The sequence below is a fragment of the Macaca thibetana genome, chromosome 10 (genome assembly GCF_024542745.1).
Source record: "Macaca thibetana thibetana isolate TM-01 chromosome 10, ASM2454274v1, whole genome shotgun sequence".
NCBI classification, from domain to species: Eukaryota; Metazoa; Chordata; class Mammalia; order Primates; family Cercopithecidae; genus Macaca; species Macaca thibetana.
The window spans coordinates 54,952,941-54,975,728 of NC_065587.1; the positions used below are offsets into that span (position 1 = coordinate 54,952,941).

The 22,788-nt window shown below is 46.5% G+C and overlaps 2 protein-coding genes across 2 annotated transcripts in view; one reads left to right on the forward strand and one right to left on the reverse strand.

Annotated features, from left to right (window-relative positions):
• TOMM34 (translocase of outer mitochondrial membrane 34) overlaps positions 1–13,268 on the forward strand; it is an 83,376-nt gene extending 70,108 nt beyond the window's left edge. Inside the window, exons 4-8 of the mRNA XM_050806563.1 lie at positions 181–333; positions 3,510–3,679; positions 6,578–6,725; positions 11,887–12,013; positions 12,269–13,268. Of these exons, the coding sequence (XP_050662520.1) occupies positions 181–333; positions 3,510–3,679; positions 6,578–6,725; positions 11,887–12,013; positions 12,269–12,373 (703 nt within the window). The 3' untranslated portion in view covers positions 12,374–13,268. The remainder of the gene's footprint in view (positions 1–180; positions 334–3,509; positions 3,680–6,577; positions 6,726–11,886; positions 12,014–12,268) is intronic.
• A 2,974-nt stretch (positions 13,269–16,242) lies between these two features.
• The window catches only part of PABPC1L (poly(A) binding protein cytoplasmic 1 like), a 29,458-nt gene continuing 22,912 nt past the window's right edge, over positions 16,243–22,788 (reverse strand). The window contains exons 10-15 of the mRNA XM_050806559.1: positions 22,311–22,439; positions 20,349–20,455; positions 18,823–18,916; positions 17,359–17,489; positions 16,807–16,881; positions 16,243–16,431 (exon numbers count right to left, since the gene is read on the reverse strand). Coding sequence (XP_050662516.1) covers positions 16,813–16,881; positions 17,359–17,489; positions 18,823–18,916; positions 20,349–20,455; positions 22,311–22,439 — 530 coding nt within the window. The 3' untranslated portion in view covers positions 16,243–16,431; positions 16,807–16,812. The remainder of the gene's footprint in view (positions 16,432–16,806; positions 16,882–17,358; positions 17,490–18,822; positions 18,917–20,348; positions 20,456–22,310; positions 22,440–22,788) is intronic.

Genomic DNA, 22,788 nt, shown 5'->3' on the forward strand with positions numbered 1-22,788 from the left:
CTCACTTCAGGCTAAGTTGAAAAATCCCTGTTCTGAGGTTTGGCATTTTTAGCTGTGTCTCTCAGCCAGAAATTACTTCCTGTACGCTGAGTGCTCCAGATAACCCTGCCTGGAAGAAACTATAGGGAAACCCTGGTGGCTCAGCAGCCAGCCAGTTGACATGTTTGCCTCCTATTCTAGAGCACTGGCGTTGGTTCCCTTCAGCATTAAGCCCCTGCTGCGGCGAGCATCTGCTTATGAGGCTCTGGAGAAGTACCCTATGGCCTATGTTGACTATAAGACTGTGCTGCAGATTGATAATAGTGTGACGTCAGCCCTAGAAGGCATCAACAGGTGAGCTCCATTCACAGCAAGTAGTCTCCACAGCAACTCCCTGTCCTTGATTGGCTGCGGGCCATTGCCTTGTCTGTCTTCTGAGGGGATCCCTTTGGCTACACTTAGAAAACTCCCAATGGGCACGTAAGGGAAGGTGTGAAAGGAAAATCTGCTTTTGTATTTAGCAGGTTTTCAGGGAGTCCAAATTACTGAGATTGATTGATTGATTTTTGCCTACATGTGCCTCGCAGTATCTATGTGCACAGTAATATTTATTGTGCACTGTTTAAGGTATTGTGCCAGGTTCAGTGGGGGATACCAAAATGAGAAAGAGATACAGACCTCACTTATCTTTAAAGCGCTAACTCTAACTGGAAGAATAAGACACAAGCCCAAGCAGCTATGACAAGTCTAAAAGGATATGGTTTGTGGACATGGTTCAGTATGTTGCACTGTGACCCCTCCAAGAGGTTCCCCAGATGCAATTCCTTTCTGGTCTCTGAGCAGTAATTGGCTTTTATCTCATGGATATTGCCATTTGTATAACTGATCATGTTTCCCCTCTGCGTGTGCAGCTAGAAAGCCAAACGCTATACAAATAGCAAACCCTTAACAGGACTTCATGATGTATTTAGTGCTTTATTGCTGGCTTGACTTGTCTACCAGCATTCTTTGTTTTCTCTTTGCCTCCTTTTTAATTTATCTGATTCCACAAAATCTACCAATTACGTGACAGACTTTGCTCTAGGACCTGGGCTGATGACTGAGACATACCTCTTCCTACCCTCATAGAGGTCCTGGTCTCAAGGAGGACACCAGTCAGTAAGAGGCAAGCACAGTACAACATGATAAGTGCCATGGTAGGAGGCAGGACAGGGGGCTCTGAGGCCAGAAAGGAGCCACCTAGCTAGCTGAGAGGGAGAAGGGGAGGCCAGAGAGAGCTTTTTAGAGGAGATGAGCTAAGATTGAGAGATATGGGGTAGGGGGCTAGCCAGAAGACAGAGCAGCGTGTGCAAGGGTAAGCAAGCATGACAGATCACAGGAATTGTAAGAAGTTGGTTTCACATGGTGCTGCAGGTAGCAGCTCAGCTTGGGACAGGTTGATGAGGCCAAGTCACACAAGACCCAGTGTTCAGAGGCTTGGACTTAATCCTGAGCAAGTGAGGCTTTATGAAAAGGTCTGTAGCAGTGGAGCAACATGAGCAGAGTTGTATTTTAGAGAAAAACTCTTTGCTGCCATGTTGAGGGATGATACGAAGGGCAACAGGATGGAAGGGAGCCATGCAACAATCCAGGGAGAGGGTGGAGAGAAAACAATGGGACCAGTCAGGGGACGTGTAGGAAATATATCAACAAGCTTTAGTGGTTGCAGGGTAGCAAGAAGGGAGGAATAGAAGAAGGCACTCAGATTGTTGACATTCAGTCGGAGGTGACTGTGGGACATGAGACTAGAGATGTAATTAAAACGGTTGGGTATTCACATGGAGCAAAGGAAGAAAATACAGATCAGACATACGGATTTGAGGGTCATCAGCATAGAGGTGGATTAGGGCTGTGAGAGAGAAAAAGAACATCACAGCAAGTGGGAAGAGGATGGAGCTTTGAGAAACTCCAGCATTTGAGGGACTTACAGAGGAACAGCAGCTGGAGAGGTGGAAGGAAACAGGGCAATTATGTCCCAAGGGAAGGAGTACTACAAGAAGGATGGAGACATCATTAGTGTCAGGTGTTCCGAGGAGCTTACATTAAAGGTTTAGCAATGAAGTCACCGGTGGCTCTGATGGAAGCTAGTCAGTGGGATCGGGAGCCAGAGGGCAATGCTTTCAGAAAGTCAGGCTTGAAGGGAGGCTGGGGAGTGTAGCTGTGATGGCAAGGGGTGTCCAGTATGGTTTTATTAGGTGAGGAAGAAGTTAAAGGGACTTAAATGCTGATGGTTGGAGTTAGTAGGAGGGATGAAGATGTGGGAGAGGGAGGTGCTGCCTGGGTGTGGTCCCTGAAAGAGGTAAGATCAGAAGAATGAATGTAAAATTATATATATATAATTTTATATATTACATTTTATATATAATCATATATATATATATATGTATGTATAATTATATGTATCTGGAGATGGGATCCAGAGCCTAGGTGGGAGGATTAGTCCCATTGTCTCTTCTATTGTGACAGGAGAGAAATAGGAAGGATTGGGCACCCAGGCAGGTAGGTTTGTATTTGGGGTATGAGGAAGTTTGCTCTAAAAAAGGGGAAGGGCCAGGGAACAGGTTTGAGGAGAGTAGAGGTTTGAAATAGCTTGCTTGGCCGCCAGGAAAACAGCCTAGCCCGAGAGATCTTGGAATTTGTGGTGATATCAGTCTGTGGTTTTTATTCTTATAATATAGGAAACATGGTTGTAGGAGCAGAAAAAGTATACAGTTAGCTTTATTCATTCATTCAACACATAACCGATTGGGCCCTGGTGGTTGCCAGGTGATATACCAGGTGCTGGAGATCAGTTGACAGAATGAACTTGGGCTCTGGGTGGCATTTTAAGCTGAAATCTAAAGAATAAGTTGGAGTTAGCCAGGCCTGGAAGGTGGCAATCTTTTTCCAAAATGGAAATGATTGTTCTGGGTAGAGGAAAAAGCATGTGCAAAGTCGTGAACGGAAGGATCAGAAGGGAATGTGGCTCACAGTGAAGGGGGACAGGAAAGGGTGGGGACCAGATCTCACAGGCCACATTAGCCTAGGGAATTGGGAACCCCTGAGGAGTTGTAAGATTTGAGAATGACGTAAGCTTTGCATTTTTTAAAAAGCCTGAGCATTAAACAAATGTCAGGTGCTTGCATGGTTGTGCACTCGATTCATTGATAAAATATGAAACAAAACGTACGATTCTTTCTTGGAGAAATTATAGTCTTTTTGGATCACGGTTTAAGTATCCTTAACAAGCAACAGATCCCCACTTTAAAGGTAACATAGTTTGATCAAGCTCAAGGAGTGTCATGGTGACTGATCTGAGATGGCGTTTATGGGTGGCAGACTTCTGTTCCTGTATTGCAGCATGTTGGAGGAGCTAAAGAGGTGGTTCTGACAAGGGGGAGGGTGGCAGCTCTGGCTCTTCTGAAAAGACCTACCTCCCATGGGTGTGTGAAAGGAGAAATATCTTCTTGACCCAGCTGGAAACCTCCCTGCAATCCTGCCTTCCTTTCCAGGATGACCAGAGCTCTCATGGACTCGCTTGGGCCTGAATGGCGCCTGAAGCTGCCCTCTATCCCCTTGGTGCCTGTTTCAGCTCAGAAGAGGTGGAATTCTTTGCCTTCGGAGAACCACAAAGAGATGGCTAAAAGCAAATCCAAAGCAACCACAGCTACAAAGAACAGAGGTGAGCTGTGACACCCTGCCCAGAGTCTTACAATCTCCTGCTATCCGTTTTCTCTAGATTAGTCCTGCAAAAATTGGCATTGTTTAGCTGAGTTATAAAAATAATCTTAGGAACAAAGTATAAAACAAAATAGAAGTCTTCATCTCTTAGAGATTGTTTTCTCAGCTGTATAGTGAGGAGGATGATAAAGTCTTTCTCACAACCATGAGGACTGAATGACATAAGACACATAAAACTCCCAGCCTGGCACATAGGCATGCAGTGTGAGTTCCCTTCTCTTTCCTCTGGTAGTACTTGGGATGTAGTACTTAGGATGTTTTTGGTTGCAAAAACAGAAAGCTCAACATGGTAAAAATAGTATAGGGAATTTATTGACTCATAAAACTGAAAAATCCAGAGAGAATTCAGGCAAGGTTTACTCCAGCAGCTTACTGTGTTAACAGACTAACTCCATTTTTCTGTACTTATCTTTCTTTTCTGTTGTGTGTCAGCTTTGTCTTTGGCAAGCTTCCCTCCTAGTAGCAAAATAGCTATAGCAATTCCCTTCCTCACATCCATACCCCATGCCTCATGACCCAGAGAAAGGAAGTCTTCCTCTGTTAGCTCACTAGGAAAAGACAGGATTTTTTTTCCCCCAAAAACTCTAGCTCACATATTTTCTCAATCGATTTCTCAATCTATTCTGGTCTTCATGGTTATAGGCCATTCCCTGAAGTACACACCATAACCGGAGGATGAGAATTTGTGAGTAGGTCACCCCTGAGGCACCTGCCCCACCTCCAGAGCTAGAGAGTGACGCTTCCCAAGAGCATGTACACTGTGTGAATCCCTGGAGGAGCATGAAGAAGAGAAAGATCCAGGCTGGGCAGCCAAAAACAGGAGACTCCTCACCTCAACTGTGTGAAAGGAAGAGGCCATTTGTCAGGCACTAGGAAGCTCTTTTAATGTTCCAGGGGAATGGTCCCAGCCCAGCAAGCTAGAGATTCAGGCTAGAGGTGCAGAAGGGATCAGAGATGGAGCCCTGCCATGTGTAAGTGACCTTTAGGTGTTAGAGGAGGACAAGAGTTACTCACCTTCTACAGGAGAACCCCTGTCTGGTCATGGGTCGCATTCAGTCTGGTTTGTGGGAGCCTGGTAAGTGTTCCCCACTCTTCTCTAGGATGAAAATGTGGGGTGCTAATGAACCTGATGGCATCAGTGCACCTGCCATTGATTTCATTCTTTCAGGGTCACTGAGCCATGTGCTCCCAGCCACGTGTATGCTAAGCAGTGTGACACAGAGAGGACAGGTAGTCTTGGCCCTCAGGGACCTCTCCGTCAAATGAGGGACTGAGACATGTCAACAGTGTCTTAAAACACAAGGAAGAGGAACATGTGCTTTAGAGTCTTAGTGTTTGAGGATTTCAGGATAGAAACTGACTTAAGTGTGTGAAGGAGTCGGGGAAAGACTCAGAAGGGGTGGCAGTGGAGGTGGAACCTTGAGCTGGACCTCGAAGGAGGTCATCAGGTGGGAAGGGAGGAAGAATCGTTGGCAGAGACAGTGGAGAGAGTGGGGAATGAAAGTGCATGGGGGGAACAGTGGAAATAAGGATGACTGCAGAGTAGTGTGTTGTAGGATGCCAGTGAAGCTGAAGCCCTACGTCGAGAGGAACCCGTGTGCGTGTGCACAGGGAGATGTACACAGGAATGGTCATAGAAGACTGTGATAGCAAAAAACAACTGGAGATAACCCAGATCTCCATAAATGGGAGAATGGACAATTTAGCTGTGGTATTGCAGCAATGAAAATGAAGGAGCTGCAGGTCTGTGCATCAACACAGATGAATCTCAGGAGTATAACATTAAGGGGAAAAAGAAAAACCAAGTCATAAAAGAATACACAGACTTACTTATTCTTCTGTATGAAGTTTGAAAACAAAGCAAACCAAAACTGGTCTGTGGGTACTATTGTATACAGTTAAACGGTTTTAAAAGGTGGGAAAGAAGCACAGAATTGGGGATAATAGTTTCCTCCAGCAGTAGATTGAATTGAGGAGGGTCCCCCAGGACTTCAAAGGTCCTAGTTATGTGGCTTTTCTTTAACTGGGTGATGAATTCACAGTGTAAACCTATAATCTTACCTTGCTCATAAATATTTAGTATTTTGTAAACATCGTTCTAAAAAATTTAAAAAGCAGATGATATGGAGCCGAGGCTGGAATAATTAATTGGGGCCAAGCAGTGAAGGGCCTGTACACCAAGTTGAGCAGCTTGGATTTCACCTTGTTCTCTCTGCTTCCTCTCCTTGAAGGCTGGAGCAGAGCTGCATGTGTTAGATGAGGGAGGATACTCACAGGCTCAGCCCAAACCAGAGATGAGGAATGGCAAGCTCTTCTCCCTTTTTCCCATAGTCCAGAAACTATACCCTTTCTTTACCAGATGTGTATTAATATTTATTTACTTCTTGTCCTGCTTTAAGTATATAGTGTGTTCTGTACTTTCTTACATACTCTCAGATTTGACCCTGAAAATAGCCCTCTGTGTAATTAGTATTGCCTCATTTTATTGGTGAGGAAATTGAGGTCCAAAAGTTCTGTAGGTCACACAAGATCTTCCGGCTACCAAGAGGCAGTGACAAGGCTAGAACCTGGGTTGCTTTTTATTGTTTATATACTTTTATGTGCATGCAAAAATGTATTTATATCAGGAGTCCCAGCTTCTTGATGAAAAACTGTTGAATTGCCCCGAAGCTATTAATTGGGGGAAGTCATTAATCAGGAAGGATGATTTACAACAGTGGAGGAAATCTCTGGGAGAGAGGATTGTGAACAGTTTGGAAGGGATGATGCTGAAGAGATCTCACTGATCTCAGTTGGGTGCTGCTCCATGGTTTTTTCCCTCTTCTGAATTTGTATCTAGTGCCTTCTGCTGGGGATGTGGAGAAAGCCAAAGTTCTGAAGGAAGAAGGCAATGAGCTTGTAAAGAAGGGAAACCATAAGAAAGCTATTGAGAAGTACAGTGAAAGCCTCTTGTGTAGTAACCTGGAATCTGCCACGTACAGCAACAGGTATCTCCTACATAGCTGCTGGCCTGGGGCATTTCAGGACACTGGATGTTTTGTTTCATAGTCTACTCTTGGACTTCAGTGGGCCCTTCATCCCTAGCATTTAGTCAAGTATGTTATGGCTGAAAACATGCATCCCTGTCGTGAGCTAGACATGACCAGTGGCATTCATTATCTCAAAAGGGTAGAAACTGAGGGATGCCAAATGGTAGCCTGGGCTTTGTTGGCCCCTGTCCCCAGAATTTTCATAAGCATATAATGTAAGGAAAAGCAGTGTGCTTGCTCTGCAACACAACCCTAACACAAGCCTCTTAGCCTGTCCACTTCACCACGCTGCTCCCTACCCTTCTCCAAGACCCTCCTGTTAGAAATTTTGGCATCATTTCTGTCTGAGAGCACTGACCCAGAAGCCAAAGTGTGAGGTAACCATTGCCTGGCCTGAGAGCAAGAAGGACGGGTACAGTCTAGCCTGAAGGGTTAGACTTGTGGGCCTGTAGAAAGCCCTGCACCAGGAGCTGCCGTCAGTGATCACTGACAGAGCCTAGGAGCTAAGGCACGGTCCCTTCACTGTGTAGGAGGGACTGTTCTGCAACAATGCTCGGAGGTACTACAGGTGGTCTTTCTGTTTTAGTGTTGAGAAAATTGAGGCTCAGAGAAGGAAAGGTTTTGCCTTCAACTCACCCAGCCAGTAAATGTTGGCACCAAAATTGGAATCTGACTTCAACAAGATCTTCCTGTTACTTTTACTCTCAGAACCTTGAAACGTTCAGCAAGAGCCCATATCAAAACCAAATGCTTAGTATAAAACATTTATTATAAAATGTTATAAATCTGTTTATCCTTCCCTATCAGTATACATGTATCACTCTCTAGTTCAAAAATCTTGGATCTAATGTAGACACATTGTTCCTTATTCCAAACTCTTGAGATAAAATGTGTTTTCCAGCCACAGTGGCTCAATGCCTGTAATCCCAACACTTTGGGAGGCTGAGGCGGGAGGATCACTTGAGATCAGGAGTTCGAGACCAGCCTGGCCAACACGGCAAAACGCCATCTCTACTGAAAATACAAAAAATCAGCTGGGCGCCGTGGCACATGCCTGTGATCCCAGCTACTCGGGAGGCTGAGGCAGGAGAATCACTTGAACCCAGGAGGCAGAGGTTACAGTGAGCCAAGATCGTGCCACTGCACTCCAGCCTGGGTGACAGAGTGAGACTCGATTGTCACAAAAAAAAAAAAAAAAAGAAGTGTTTTCCACTTCAGTGAGGTAATATGGTCTGAATTATGTAACACTCCAGCAGCATCTGGGGCAGCTTGCAGAAGTATTTCTGCCAGTGAAACTTGGAAATTCCATGTTCACGTGGGGTGGAATAGAGAAACGAAGTAGCTTCATGTCAGTTCAGATCAGGTTTTGCTGCCCAATGAGTTGGAAAGATAACTTGTAATTTTAAAGCTTATATTTTGGAATTTTGCACCTGTGGTTTTATTGCTGATTGGACCAGAGGGGCCTCAATCTGCCAGGCTAATTTGAAAAAGAAGCCTGCAGCCTATTTGTTTCATATTTGTGCGGCATCTTCTAACTCCTCTATCTCTGGGCCCTCTTTCACCTTGCTTACCTTATGCTGCTAGACACCTCCATTAACTCATTTTTCTGGATCATTGCCACATTTGGAGCTGTGTTTTGTCTTGTTTAGATACCGTTCTTCATGCGGGTGTCTGCGCCACACTGTTTTAATTACTTTTGCTTTATAATATCTTATAAGGCTGGTCTTTTCTTCATTCTTCTTAATCAGAGCATTCCTAGTATTTGCCCATGTTTGTTCTTCTAGCTAAACCTTCAGATCATTTGGCAAATTCCAAAAAATGTTTTGTTGGACAGCTTTTGGTTGTGATTGCATTGGATTTATAATTTAATCTAGAGGACTAATGACAAAATGAATTTTTAGGCATTGTGGCTAACATTTTACCACATCCTGGAACGTCTTGAACATAGTCTAATGCTCCACCTCATGTACACCCATCTGAATGACACAGTGCCTAGGCTTTGGCTTACTTTGGCTCCCTTTGTGCAGGTGACATCTGAGTGCATAGCACCTACAACTTGCCAGCCCTGAAACAGCTCTCATAAGAATCTCATTTGTACTCACAGCAGTTCTTCAGCTTAGGTCATTGTCCTGTATTACCTAATCAGGCTCAGAAAGATGAATTAATGACCACAAAGTTAAACAACTAATACTTGATGGCTGGGATTTAAGCCAGATCTTTGTGACTCCAAGGCTTATTTCCCTTTCACTCACTCGTGTTATTTCCCAACCCCTTTGTAATTAAAACCCTTCTGACTGGATACAGAGTCAGTTCATTTACCAAAAGTCAAGGGTGTTTGTTTTATTACCTGAAGTTACGCATTTTGATCATCTTAAATATAGTCTTGAGAAATCTCATATGCCCCTAGTAATCACTACCTTTCTATTCTGAAGTCACAATACAGTGCATAATGCTTTCACTGTGGTTCCTCTACTTCCCAGACACTTGGCTATTTCTTTAAATTGCCAAGCCTATGGGGAGGAAACTTTAGTTTCCTTAGAATTCCTCTATGTTCAGGCTGGGCACGGTGGCTCATGCCTGTAATCCCAGCACTTTGGGAGGCCGAGGTGGGCAGATCACTTGAAGTCAGGAGTTTGAGACCAGGCTGGCCAACATGCTGAAACCCCATCTCTACCAAAAAATACAAAAGTTAGCTGGGCATGGTGGTGCGTACCTGTAATCCCAGCTACTCGGGAGGCTGAAGTGAGAGAATCGCTTGAACCCAGGAGGTGGAGGTTGCAGTGAGCTGTGATCATGCCACTGCACTCCAACCTGGGGATAGAGCGAGACCCTGTCTCCAAAAAAAAAAGGAATTCCTCTGTGTTCAAAGTTCAAAACAGGGGCTACTATTCTAAAACTTGGTGGTTTACAACAACCATTTTATTTTGCTTGTAATTTATGAGTCAGGAATTAGGGAAGGGCAGTTCTCATTTGGGGTCTTTCATGCAGGGTCAGCAAGATGGTAGCTGGGGCTGGAATCCTCTAAAGCCTTCTTCCTCAATTGTCTGGCAGCCGGGCTGCCTGACTCAAGTGGCTGGGCGATGGAACTGCTAGAGCAAGCTGGCACCTCTTTCCACTTTCTTAGCAGCCTTTTCATGTGTGCTGGCATGAGCTTCCTGAGAGCGTGGTGGCCTCAGAGTAGGTGGCTTCTTCCCTGTCAGTTCAAGGCTCCAAGAGCGAGTGTTTCCAGAGACCAAGGTGGAAGCTGCAAGGCCTATTATGACCTAACCTTGGAAGTCACATCGTGTCCCTTCCTCTGTGCTCTGTTGGTCAGAGCAGTCACAGAGCCTACCTGAATTCAAAGAGAGAGAGCAGATACCCCTCCGCCTCTTAGTGGGAGGAGTGCCGAAGAATTTGTGCCTGTCTTTTAAGTTGTTACAAGGAGAAGGTTTTTCTCTCTGTTAATTTGTAAATTCCATGCAATCACAAAGGAATAGTCGAATTTTCTTCTTTAAATTCATGGTAAGTTTGTTAGAAAAAAATGAGAACACCAACATGAGAGAATCTGGTATGTGATAAAGTCTGGGGCAAAGAGAGATTATTTAATAAGAGGTGTTGGGTTAGCCAGGTTAGAGTTAAACATGAATCCTACCTTCTTATTTTAAAGTAAATTCTAAGTGGATCGCAGTTTGGAATGTAAAAAGCGAAACCATTAAGTTATAGAAGAACATATGGATTAACTGTCTTCCAGTGGGGAAGGTATTCTTATGTGAAGGGAAAAAAATGTTACAGAAGTCGTTAAAGGAAAAGTTAGAGAAGTTTGATTTCATAAGATTAAAAACCCTTATGTAAAGATGTTCAGCTTTACCCACAACTAAGCAACTAAGACAGTGAGATACTGTTTCCATATTGGCATACATTAAAATTTAAGACCCAAAGTTGGTACAGTTGTAGGAAAATAGGCTCTGTCAATAACTATTCAGCTTTTTTGGAAAGCATTTTGGCAGTAACAATCAGATTTTCTTTTTTTTTTAAGAGATGGGGTCTCCCTATGTTGCCCGGGCTGCTCTCAAACTCCTGGGCTCAGTTGATCTTCCCACCTTGGCCTCCCAAAGTGCTGGGATTATAAGCATGAGCCACCGCACCTGGCCAATCAGATTTTAAAATGCATGTATCTTTGGATACAGCAGTCCCTTGCACAAGGATGTTCGTCATGGCATCATTTATTTACAAACTGGAAACAATGAAAAATACCTCTCAATAGGAAATTGGTAAAACAAATTATGCTACATCCAACTTAGTGAATACCTGCACCCACTGAAAACAGTGAGGTGGAACAGATGAACTTATGTAATGAGCGCCCAGACATCTGACGGTTTGTTTTTAGTGACTGTGTTTGGAGAGAAGGACTAGATCTGAATGAGGAAGATATACATACACATGCACTTTTTTTTAACCCACAGATGCAGAATATATTGTTGTATGGATGCACATGACTTTTTTCCAACATTTTATTATGAAAATGTTCAAAATATAGGAAAGTTGAAAGACTTGTACATTGAACACCCATATACCTACCATCTAAATTATCCAATTAGTATTGTTACATTGCCTAATCACTGTGTAGCCATCTGTTGGTCTATATTATTGTCTTTGATGCACTTCAGAGTAAATTGCAAACGTCTTTACATTTCACCCCATGTCAGCATTATATCATTAGAGTTCAGTAGTTTTTATTTTTTTTTCCCTTAAAGTAGATAATTTTTTAATCTGTCAAGGGAAAGGTTTCAGGAAACCTTTTCTTTGCTTGAAAGAGCTCAGTATAGGAGAGTGCAGTACAGCATGATATAATTAGATGAGATCAAGCTCTGGAGTCCCGTGAACAAACCGCCTGCCTATTTGAATCCTGGGTCTGCCCCTCAGTACTGGCGGTACCTGGCCCAAGTTCGTTTACCGTTCTGAGCCACCATGTTTCATCTGTGAAAAAGGCTAGGATTGTTGTGAGGATTTACGAAGACATAAAGTAGCCAGCACAGAGTAGGTGTTTGGCAAATTGGAGATCACTTCTCAGACTACTCCACGGCATGTGGGTGGCCCATGAGAAGTGACTGAAACCTCCAAAATGGTCTTTCTCCTTCAGAGCGCTCTGCTATTTGGTCCTGAAGCAGTACACAGAAGCAGTGAAGGACTGCACAGAAGCCCTCAAGCTGGATGGAAAGAACGTGAAGGCATTCTACAGACGGGCTCAAGCCCACAAAGCACTCAAGGTAAAAAAAAAAAAAAAAAAAAAAAAAATCCTGGCTAAAAGGTCCCAACATAGCTACAGAGATTTATGCCAGTGGCACTGTTCATAGGGTATAGCCAAGCTGAGGCAATATCTGCAGCTTTAACTTCTCATCCTGAGCCCAGGATAACTCAGAGCAGGCCTGTGGGCTGGGGTTTGCAAACACTTTGCTGCCTCAGCAGCTATCCCCACCCCAGTCCGAGAACCTTCCCCACACTCCTGTCTTTTCTTCTATTAGGACTATAAATCCAGCTTTGCAGACATCAGCAACCTCCTACAGATTGAGCCTAGGAATGGTCCTGCACAGAAGTTGCGGCAGGAAGTGAAGCAGAACCTACACTAAAATCCCAACAGGGCAGCCGGAACCCCTGCCTGACCTTACCCAGAGAAGCCACGGGTCACCTGCTCTGTGCCCGCTCCTGAAACCCAGCATGCCCCAAGTGAGCTCTGAAGCCCCCTCCTCAGCCCCTTGATGGCCTTCCACCCTGTAAGAGGCGTTGCTTGTTCAAATTAAGCTCAGTGTAGTCAAACACAGACATGGTGGTTGCGCCAGAAAGGTCCCCACTAGGGCTAAGCGTGAAGCTGAAGCCCTGTCTCCATTCCCCCAACCCAGCTAGCTGATCACACCAACAGATCCTCATCAGCAAAGCGTTCGGCTTTGTCCTGCCCAAGTGTGCTGCAGACTGAGTGCTGCCCTTGTAGCTTCCCCAGACCCCGCCTCACTGCAGTCCATCTGAACAACCTGAGCTCCCGGGCAGGGGTGGGAGGAGGGGGATAAACCTAAGGCCCTGATCCAAAGCAGCCTGTTGAGCTGGTTCTCCAGGGCTGCAGTCTCTCCAGGTGTACAGCTGCTGTCCCTGCCCTGTCCTGTCCTTTCCTTGCACAGTCTCCTGTGTCTGAGCCCCAGTGCCTTCTGTTCAGGCCCTGCTTTGGTGGGAAGGCGGAGCCCTGACCCTTGGACAGCTGTCCTTGACTCTGTGCTGCTGCCTTCCGCAGAGAGGCACCTAAGCTGATGAAAGAGCCCAGTGATTGTGGCCACTCCTCCTCGAGGTGGGAGTGGGAGAGAGGCCTCCTTGGTCAGTGTCCTGCTTTCTGGGCAGGGACTTGGCTTTTTGTTCCAACAGTGGCCTTCTCCGGGCTTCATAATTCTTTGTAATATGTTGAAGTTAATTTGAACTGACTGATTTTGTTGAATTGTGTGTTTAAGCTGTTGCATTAAAAGGCTTTCTTCTACATCAGTGTCTGCTGTGCTTTCATTTATGCCTTTTCAGCTTTGCACCTGGAACTTTGTAGTAATAATAAAAGCTATTGCTTACTGGGCATTCATTTGCTGAACAAATTTATTGACCTGTCTGCATGGGCCAGGCACTGTGAATAGTGCTAGGGAGACAGCAGTGAACAGACACAGCCCCTGCTCTCAGAGGGCTGGTAGTCCAGTGGGAAGCCAAGAAGTTACCACACATGTAAAATTGCAGCTTGCCTGAGTGTCGTGAAGCAGTCGTCAAAGTGATTTCCCTGCCCAAAAGGGGAAATTTGATGCAGTGGAGGTAAGGGGGTCCCTGAGTAAGTAAAGCTGGAATTGAGTTCCAAACAGGGAGGTTAACTAGTGAAGAGGGGAGGGAAAGCACCGTGGACAGAACGGCATGTGTAAGGCCCTCACTGGGAGCACGGCCAGTGAGTACAGGGACCTGAAAGGGCCGATGAAATTCACAAAACATGGTATGGGGTGAGGCTGGCGACTGCTTTACGATCTAGCTAGCATCAAGGGCTGCCTCCCTTTCCTGGGCTGGTTTTCACCTTATGGAAGTGGAGTTTTAGGATTCCACAGAGCAGAGCAGACAAAGGGGTCTGATCATCCCTTGGCTCCCATCACACAGTGCTAAGCAGCATTCGGTGTTAAGCACACCACCTCTGAGCGAGCTCTCTTGATGAGTCTTGTCTGAGGCATCACAGACACCCAGGCTGAAGCAGAGTTAGACAAACCCCATCGGCATAGTCAAGGGACAGTTTCAGAGTGGGGCACTACCCCTTTATTGTCTCATAAGCAGGCAGGACTGATGTGAGGTAGGTTTCATGACATCCAGTCACAACTGATTTACATCATCCTGAGCTCTAGAAGGCAAGCAACTTGATTTGCTAGTAAAGACGCAGAGGGTAGGGCTGGCACAACCCAAAGAGGCTACTCGTTTTGTACTTCAGAAATTTCTGATGAACACAACGTGATAAGCTTCCTCATCCCCATCACTCATCTTTGAAAGTTAACATCATTCAGTCTTTTCCAGAGAGGCTTTGAGGAATAAAACTTCTGCTTCTCATAGGTTAATGTTTCTAGGAGAAGGACACACAGCTATCAATGTGACTGTCTTAAAGGTTGTGATGGAATTCTACCCCCACTCCCAGAGAAGGTCAAACACCGTTACGTGGGAATGACAGGGCAGAGAGCAGATCATGCGGGGTCTCCTAGGCTGTGTAAAGTGGTCCTTATTCTAATGGTGGGAAGCTACTGCAGGATTTATGCAAGGATGAGACATTAGAGAGGCATTTTGAAAGAAGCCTTAGGACTGCATGGTGGAGGACAGACTGCGGGAGGGCCAGGGTAGATGCAGTTAACCAGTGGAAGGTAGTGAGTGCAGAGGTCGAGCTTAGCTCAAATTAGTGGATTTATTCCACTAGGTAGTGGAAGTGGATTTCGATTTGGTAGGAGGTCATGTTGGTGGATTTTCTCTGGAAGATGGGAGGAGAGAAAGTGGTATGGCAGCAGGGCTGGGGAAACCCTCCGATTTTAGCTTTTGCAACAGAATGGTGGGGCCATTTGTGGAGACAGAACACTGGAAGAGAGAATCAGAGAATAAGGCCAGGCACGGTGGCTCATGCCTGTAAACCCCACCCGAGGCAGGTGGATCACCTGAGGTCAGGAGTTCGAGATCAGCCTGACCAATATGGTGAAACTTCATCTCTACTAAAAATATAAAAATTAGCCGGGTGTGATGGTGGGCACCTGTAGTCTCAGCTACTCTGGAGGCTGAGGCAGAAGAATTGCTTGAACCCAGGAGGCAGAGGTTGCAGTGAGCAGAGATCGCGTTACTACACTCCAGCCTGGGCGACAGAGTGCAGTGAGATCACGAGTTCAGATCGAGACCGTTAAACCCCGTCTCTACTACACTCCAGCTCGGGGGCTGAGGCGAGGCGGAGCTTGCAGTGAGAGCCACTGCACTCCAGCCTCTCAAAGACTTAAAAAAAAAAAAAAAAAAAGAGGACTTAGTTAAATCATATGCTTGATTTTATACATGAATGTTACCAAGATAACCAGGAGCTGATGGCAGGTAGGTGGTGGAATGTGAGAAAGGTGACTCAGTTGCTCTTAAGAGTTGACTGGGCTGAAGAAAAAAACAGAGAGTCATCCTAGACTAGGTGCAAATTGAAGATGTGCTTGTAAATTAGATAGCTCAGGAGAACATGGCATGAGAAAAGGAGAGAGCCCAGGACTGAGACTAAAGAAATGTCAGCAGTCAGCGTTTGGGGAGAAGATGATGGATCTGCACAGGGAACAGATTAAAAGCAGCCAGAGAAGTAGGCAGGGTGTGGCGAAGACAGGTTAGAGGTCTGTGGAGTGGAGAACAGGAAGATTGAGGAGCTGAGAGTGGCAGAGCAGCCTTGAGGACTCAGTCAGATTTGTTGCTGGTGAATTTTTAGCAGAACCCAGTCTGCCTGGGTCATAGTAGAAGCTTTCATTTGGCTGCTCAGGTACAGGAGAGGGCAAAGACTTGACCGTACATCCCTGTTGGAAGCTGAGCACTAACTGACCCGAAGAAGCTTTGAGAGACTTCCCCATTTCCAGGGGAGGAAAATCCCGACCTGGGAAGGTATCCTAAAGCATTCCTACAAGGGTTAATTATGTTACACAACCCCTTAGCCAGCCTGGAGCCGAGAAGCAGCTGGGTGTTTGGCCTGCGGGGTGCCCAAGCCAGGGGCTCCATGCACATCAGATGGAGGCCCCTGTAGCTCTGGTCCATTGTGTGATATTCATATTGTCATCCACTGTACTGTTGACGGGTCAGTTCCTGACACTTCTCCTGCTCTTGTGTATATGCCCTCTGTGTACTTCAGCACTCCTTTATGGTTTCTGTTTCTCAGAGCCAGAGCCCACCCCAGTCATGTCTACCCTTTGCTCTGTCCCCACCTCCCTCAGACACAAAAGGGTGGGAGGCAAGGCAGATTTTGCAGCACTTTTAATACACAAAGCAAAAGGTAATAGGCTGGATGGGTGACCAACCTTCATTCAGATACAGAGCCCAAGTATAGATACAGACTTATTGGGAAATAAGTTAGAGTTTGCAGGGCCTTAGGACTGAGAGCCAGAAACAGTCCTTTTGGCAGCCATGGAAGTGAGGATTTCCTTTTCTGAGGACAAAAAGGTAAAAGTAAGTGTTTTTAAAGTATGGCGGACACCCAGTCTTCAATAAAGAAGGTGGTTTCATCCCGGCCATGCCTTCAGGCAGGCAGAATGGAGCCAGGCATGGCCCCAGGAAAGCCCAACCTATTCTGCATGAAGCCAAACAGGGCAGCTGGCAAGAGGGCACCTCCTTCACCCTCCACCACCCCCCATTCTGATCACAGTTAATCATCTCCTCTGATTCTCACGACTTCCTCCAAACTCCTTGGTGATTCAGAGAAAGCCAGGGACACAGCACAATTCTCAGTGTGTTTGTGAAAGTCCCTGCCTAGTTCCTTACAGCTTCTCCCGGGCTCAGCTGCTCCTGTCACCGTTCCACCCACCTGGTTTCAGTGCATGTACGCCTTCGGCTGCTCCACAGCCTGGTGTGCCTGCAGCACGGCCACTGCCTCGTCTATCTGTGGGACATGAGTGGGAAAGGCTTAGTGCAGCTGCCCCAGCAGGTCCCAGAAGAGCCTTGACCTCCCCCTGGCTCAGCATCCTGGATACAGGATCCTCCTCCATCCACAGTGTTTCTGTGGAACCCTCCCTCCACCACTGCTTGCAAGATCCCATGGGCCTGTCTGTCACCTTTGACACAGCGGTACACTGCTGGACAGCTGGAAAAATCTTAGCCCTTACACTGAGTCAGAACACACTTCCTTGTACCAAGACCCTACCTATGGAACAACACAGAGTTATTCCACGGAGGTGCGAAGTAGCAAACCCTTACCTAAGCCCCCCCTCCACTCTAAGATTCAGCAGGCCTTCAAGTGTCAGCAAGAAGAAACACTTTATCTGGCCAAACAGCTGCCCACTAGCTCCACTAGGAGAACCCTTGTCCTTAGCTCTGCTCCTGCCCCCTCGGGCTCCCTGCTGCCCAGGTTCCTGCTTACCTTGGCATGGAGGGACTCTGGAGACTCCAGCATGAGCAACAGCTCCGAGTTGTCAATCTCCAGCAGCATGCCCGTGATCTTGCCGGCCAGCTGGGTGTGGACATCATGGATAAGGGGGTAGAGACGCTCCCCTGTGTGGAACACCCTCTAATGGCTTGTGCACCTGCCTGGCTCACATCCCAGCATCCCAGGGCTGGTATGGAGTGGAGCACTGAGGACACCTGGGTTCTTCTCCCAGAACTGCTCCTTCCAGGCTGTGACATTTAACACCTGATCTAACATCAGGTACTTCTAATGACAGGGCCTGGTATTGGTGGTCAGCCTGTCTCAGCTGTGTGCAGGGCCCGGCAAGGATGGGGTGCCTCTTAATTAAGGCGGAAAGGGCGGAAGGGGTCTTCCCATGAAGAAAGTGAAGATGTTTACAGAGAACTAGTAACAAAGCCTTCTACTTCCATTAAGTTCATTTAAAAGTTTTCTGGGTAAGGCCAGGCACAGTGGCTTACACCTGTAATCACAGTATTTTGGGAGGCCGAGGCGGGCGGATCACCTGAGGTCAAGAGTTCGAGACCAGCCTGGACAACATGGTGAAACCCCACCTCTACTAAAAATACAAAAATTATCTAGGTATGGTGGCACGTGCCTGTAATCCCAGCTACTCAGGAGGCTGAGGCAGGAGAATCACTTCAACTTGGGAGGCAGAGGTTGCAGTGAGCTGAGATCGTGCCACTGTACTCCAGCCTGGGTGACAGAGCAAGACTCAAAAAAAAAAAAAAAAATTCAGGGTGAGGGGAAGGGGATAACGTGGCAAAACGCTAAGTAAGCTGAAGAAACAATGGGGCGGTGGTAATGGGGGCGTTCAGTGAAGGGTCTGGAGGTCTTGGTGGCCATGCAGTAAAGAACCTGCCAACCAGGAACAAGCTTGTGTTCACTTAGTGACATTTTTATCAGGGCCTGCCATGGACACTGGGGTGGAGATGAATTGCACAAGGAATCCAGAATCTACGGGGAACATCACGTATTTACCAAATGCACCAATGCCCCACCTGCCTGCATTGAGCACTAGGAAACGTGAACAGCAGCTTCCTCCCATTCAGGAAAGGGGTGACGAACTTTAACCCCCACCTACAGGCCATTTCTCAGCAGAAACCCAAGACCATACCCCTACTCCTCCCTTCTGTCCCCTGATCTGCCCACATCTGGAGTATCTCCCAACCTCAAAGTCACAGGACAGCAGCGCTGGAAGTTCTGGACCTCAGGACCATCTAGTCTGACCAGGGTTTTAAGACAAGAGAATAAGTGCCTGAAGAACAGAGGCAGCTTGGCCACGGTCACCCACTAGTGAGGGGCAGTGACAAAGCTGGACTTTGACCTCACGGTGGACCCCCACTCAGGGTGTTTCCCAGCAGGCTAGCCAGCTCATAGCCTTCCTCTTCTTGCTCCAGAGTAGGAGAACCAGCTACTCACCAATCATCTGTTTTTGCTCATGCAGGGGTGCCGCAGCCAGCATGGACGCAGTCAGGGGCTCCTGTCCCGGGATGTGCACAGCCGGCTCCTGGACCTGCATGGTGCCAGGGACACATCCCTTAATCACCATAGATAGGCATGCCCTCAAAACACTTACCCTGGGCCGGGCGTGGTGGCTCACACCTGTAATCCCAGCACTTTGGGAGGCCAAGTCAGGCAGATCACAAGGTCAGGAGATCAAGACCATCCTAGCTAACACGGTGAAACCCCAACTCTACTAAAAATACAAAAACTCAGCCAGGCGTGCTGGCATGCACCTGTAGTCCCACCTACTCGGCAGGCTGAGGCAGGAGAATGGCTTGAACCTGGGAAGTGGAGCTTTCAGTGAGCCGAGATCGCGCCATTGCACTCCAGCTTGGGTGACAGAGCGAGACTCCGTCTCAAAAAAAAAAAAAAAAAAAAAAACCATAAAAAAAAAACCCACTTACCCTGGCAAGTGAATAGAAGGCCAGGGAGGCACTGGAGAAGGGGAACAGCGGGCAAGGTCTGGATGATCAGGTAGGGTGCAGAGTCCCCAGCAAGGGCAAAGCGGATTAGAAGACGAAGTCATGCCTCTAGCTTAGACATTTCCTGTAGTGCTATGAACTTATAAAGGTCCCTGATGAACGTTGATAAATGAAAGCCCTGTGTTACCAATAACTTTGTGCCAAATAAAGCACTTTTTATCAAGTAGCTTTAAGGACATGTCCCCAGCACACTTCTCACCCTTTCACATCTTGGTAATTTTAACACATTTTTGGCTGGGTGTGGTGGCTCACACTTATAATCCTAGAACTTTGGAAAGCCAAAGTGGGAGGATCGCTTGAGGCCAGGAGTTTGAGATCAACCTTGGCAACATAAGGAGACCCCTGTCTCTACAAAAAATACACAAAATTAGCCAGGCCTGGTGTCACACACCTATACTTGGAGGCTGAAGTGGGAGGATCACTTGAGCCTAGGAGTTTGAGGCTGCAGCGAGCTATAATCACACCACTGCACTCTAACCTGGGTGCTGTCAAAAAAAAAAAAAAAGACCCTTCTCTCATTCATTTTCTGAGAAGTCGTTCAAACTAGACACATTGAAATTCTACACAGGATATGATAATGAATTTTAGACCTTTTTTAGGGCAGGTAGATAAATATACAGTCTTTGATTAGAGTAGATATTTTCTGTTTTGAAGATTAAGTACATCCCTTCAATAATCACCATATTCTTAGAATATTTCCTTCGTGTTCATCACAAACACTAAGGACATCCAAATTAATTTTGGTAATAACCGAGGCAAAACAGATTGTAAATAAAACAGGATGCTGGCCCTCTTTCCCCTTCTCACAGTAAGGGTGACCTCTTACTGATTGTACACATTAATAAACGAAACTTTACAAGCCAAGGAAAGAAAAAAAGCCAAGGGCCAACACCTTAGCTAAGGTTCTGAGCCAGGCGGCCAGGAGCCCAGGCTAAGAGCAGGCAGCCGGGTTGGCCTTACCCGATAGGTGCTATGTGCTGCTGAGGAACATTTGTATGGCAGGAGAGGCCGGCCTGGTGTACAGCATCCTACCCCACCGGGTCCCGTGGTCTGAGTACCAATGTTGGCTGAAAAAAAAAAAAAAAAAAAAAAAAAAAAGCAGAGTTCAAACAGCTGCTATCCAAAAACGAAACAAACCCAAACCAAAACAGAAAACAACAAGCGTTGACAAGAATGTAAAGAAATTAGAACACTGTGCACTGTTGGTAGGAATGTAAAATGATGTAGCCACTACAGAAAAACAGTATAGGGCTTCCTCAAAGAGTTAAACAGAATTACCATATCATCCAGCAATTTTACCTCTGGGTATATACCCAAAAGAATTGAAAGCAGGGTTTCAAAGAGCTATTTGTACAAATATTTTCTTTTCTTTTCTTTTCTTTTTTTTCTGAGACAGAGTCTTGCTCTGTCACCCAGGCTATAGTGCAGTAGTGTGATCTCAGCTCACTGCAACCTCCACCTCCTGGGTTCAATCCTCGTCTCAGCCTACCAAGTAGCTGGGATAACAAGCACATGCCACCACATCCGGCTAAGTTTTGCATTTTTAGTAGAAGCAGGGTTTCCCCACGTTGGTCAGGCTGGTCTCGAACTCCTGACCTCATGACCCACCCACCTCGACCTCCCAAAGTGCTGGGATTACAGGCGTGAGCCACCATGCCCAGCCTATATATATATCTTATACAATTTTTATATATAAAAATTCACATTAAGTGTGAATATACTTAATGCCATTGATCTGTACACTGAAAAATAGTTAAGTGGTAAATTTTGTTATGTGTATTTACCACAATAAAAAGGAATAAGCAGGGGTGTCAGGGCCTGGCAGCAACCTAAGGCCAGGGATTGAGTATGCCTCGTTCACGCAGAACCTCCAGTGCTGTGCTTGGGGCCCCAGCACAGAGTGGATGCGAGAACATTTGCAGAATGAAAGAACAGACGTGCTTGCTGAACAGCCAAAATCTACACCCTTGTTTATAGTCACTGCAATACTTACCAGGCTTTAGGCCCAGCACTAAGCCCTTGCATGCATGATCTCATTGATCCTCAACAACAAGCTGGGCATGGTGGCTCATGCCTGTAATCCCAGCACTTTGGGAGGCAGAGGCCAGGGGATCACCTGAGGTCAAGAGTTCGAGACCAGCCTGGCCAACATGGTGAAACCCTGTCTCTACTAAAAATACAAAAATTAGCCAGGTATGGTGGTGCGTGCCTGTAATCCCAGCTACTCGGGAGGCTGAAGCAGGAGAATTGCTTAGAACCCGGGAGGCAGAGGTTGCAGTGAGCCGAGATCACACCATTACACTCCAGCCTGGGCGACAGAGCGAGATTTGATCTTTAAAAAAAAAAAAAATTAAGGCTGGGCATGGTGGCTCATGCCTGTAATCTCAGCACTTTGGGAATCCGAGGCGGGCAGATCCCCTGAGATCAGGAATTCAAGACCAACCTGACCAACATGGAGAAACCCCGTCTCTACTAAAAGCACAAAATTACCCAGGCATGGTGATGCATGCCTACAATCCCAGCTACTTGGGAGGCTGAGGCAGGAGAATCACTTAAATCTGGGAGGTGGAGGTTGCAGTGAGCAGAGATCATGCCATTGCACTCCAGCCTGGGCAACAAGAATGAAACTCTGCCTAAAAAAAAAAAAAAAAAAAAAAAAAAAAAATTTAAATTCTCTACAATAAAATGGGGGTACTATTTTTGTCCCCATTTTACAGATTAGGTGATCGGCTGTAGTAGTCAGCAGAGGCCTGAGTCAGCTGGTCCCAGGAACTGGAGGCCAAGCTAACTACCACGCTACAGTCTCCAAAGTTGGCCTTGTTCACCGAGAGGGCGTATGGCAAGGTCACCATGGAGGCTGGTCCTGACTCCTGGTGCCAACTTTGCCCCACCCCCATTCCCCTTGGCCCTACCCACACTCACCTACTCTCTGGGTATGAGGCACCATGCGTGGCACCTGGGTGGAGGCCTGCCTGACACTGCTGATGTGGGCTGGGGGGCGACGAGGCATGACTGGTGGCCGGACCATTGAGGCACCTGGAGGGTAGGCAGCTTGTGGTGCAGACACCACAGAGAGAAAAGTTGGATGGAATGGTGGGAATAATCAGGGTGGCACACTGTGCCTAGAGGCTTCCAGGGCCACCAAGAGAATGGGAAGGGAAACTACAACATTCACAACAGAAATAGGAGTCAATTCACTTAGACCCAGAACTCCAGAGAGGGGGAGTGTAGGAATCTACAATTTCAAATCCAGCTCGTGTCTACCCAGAGCCCCAAACTGCATAAGCACCATGATCGCACACCTTAGTCTCCAAGACAGTTTCAAGTGAGTGTGCATTTCACTCTTATAGAAGAGGGCCTTTGGTCAATAATATAGCCACAGGAGTTTCATCTTCTCAGC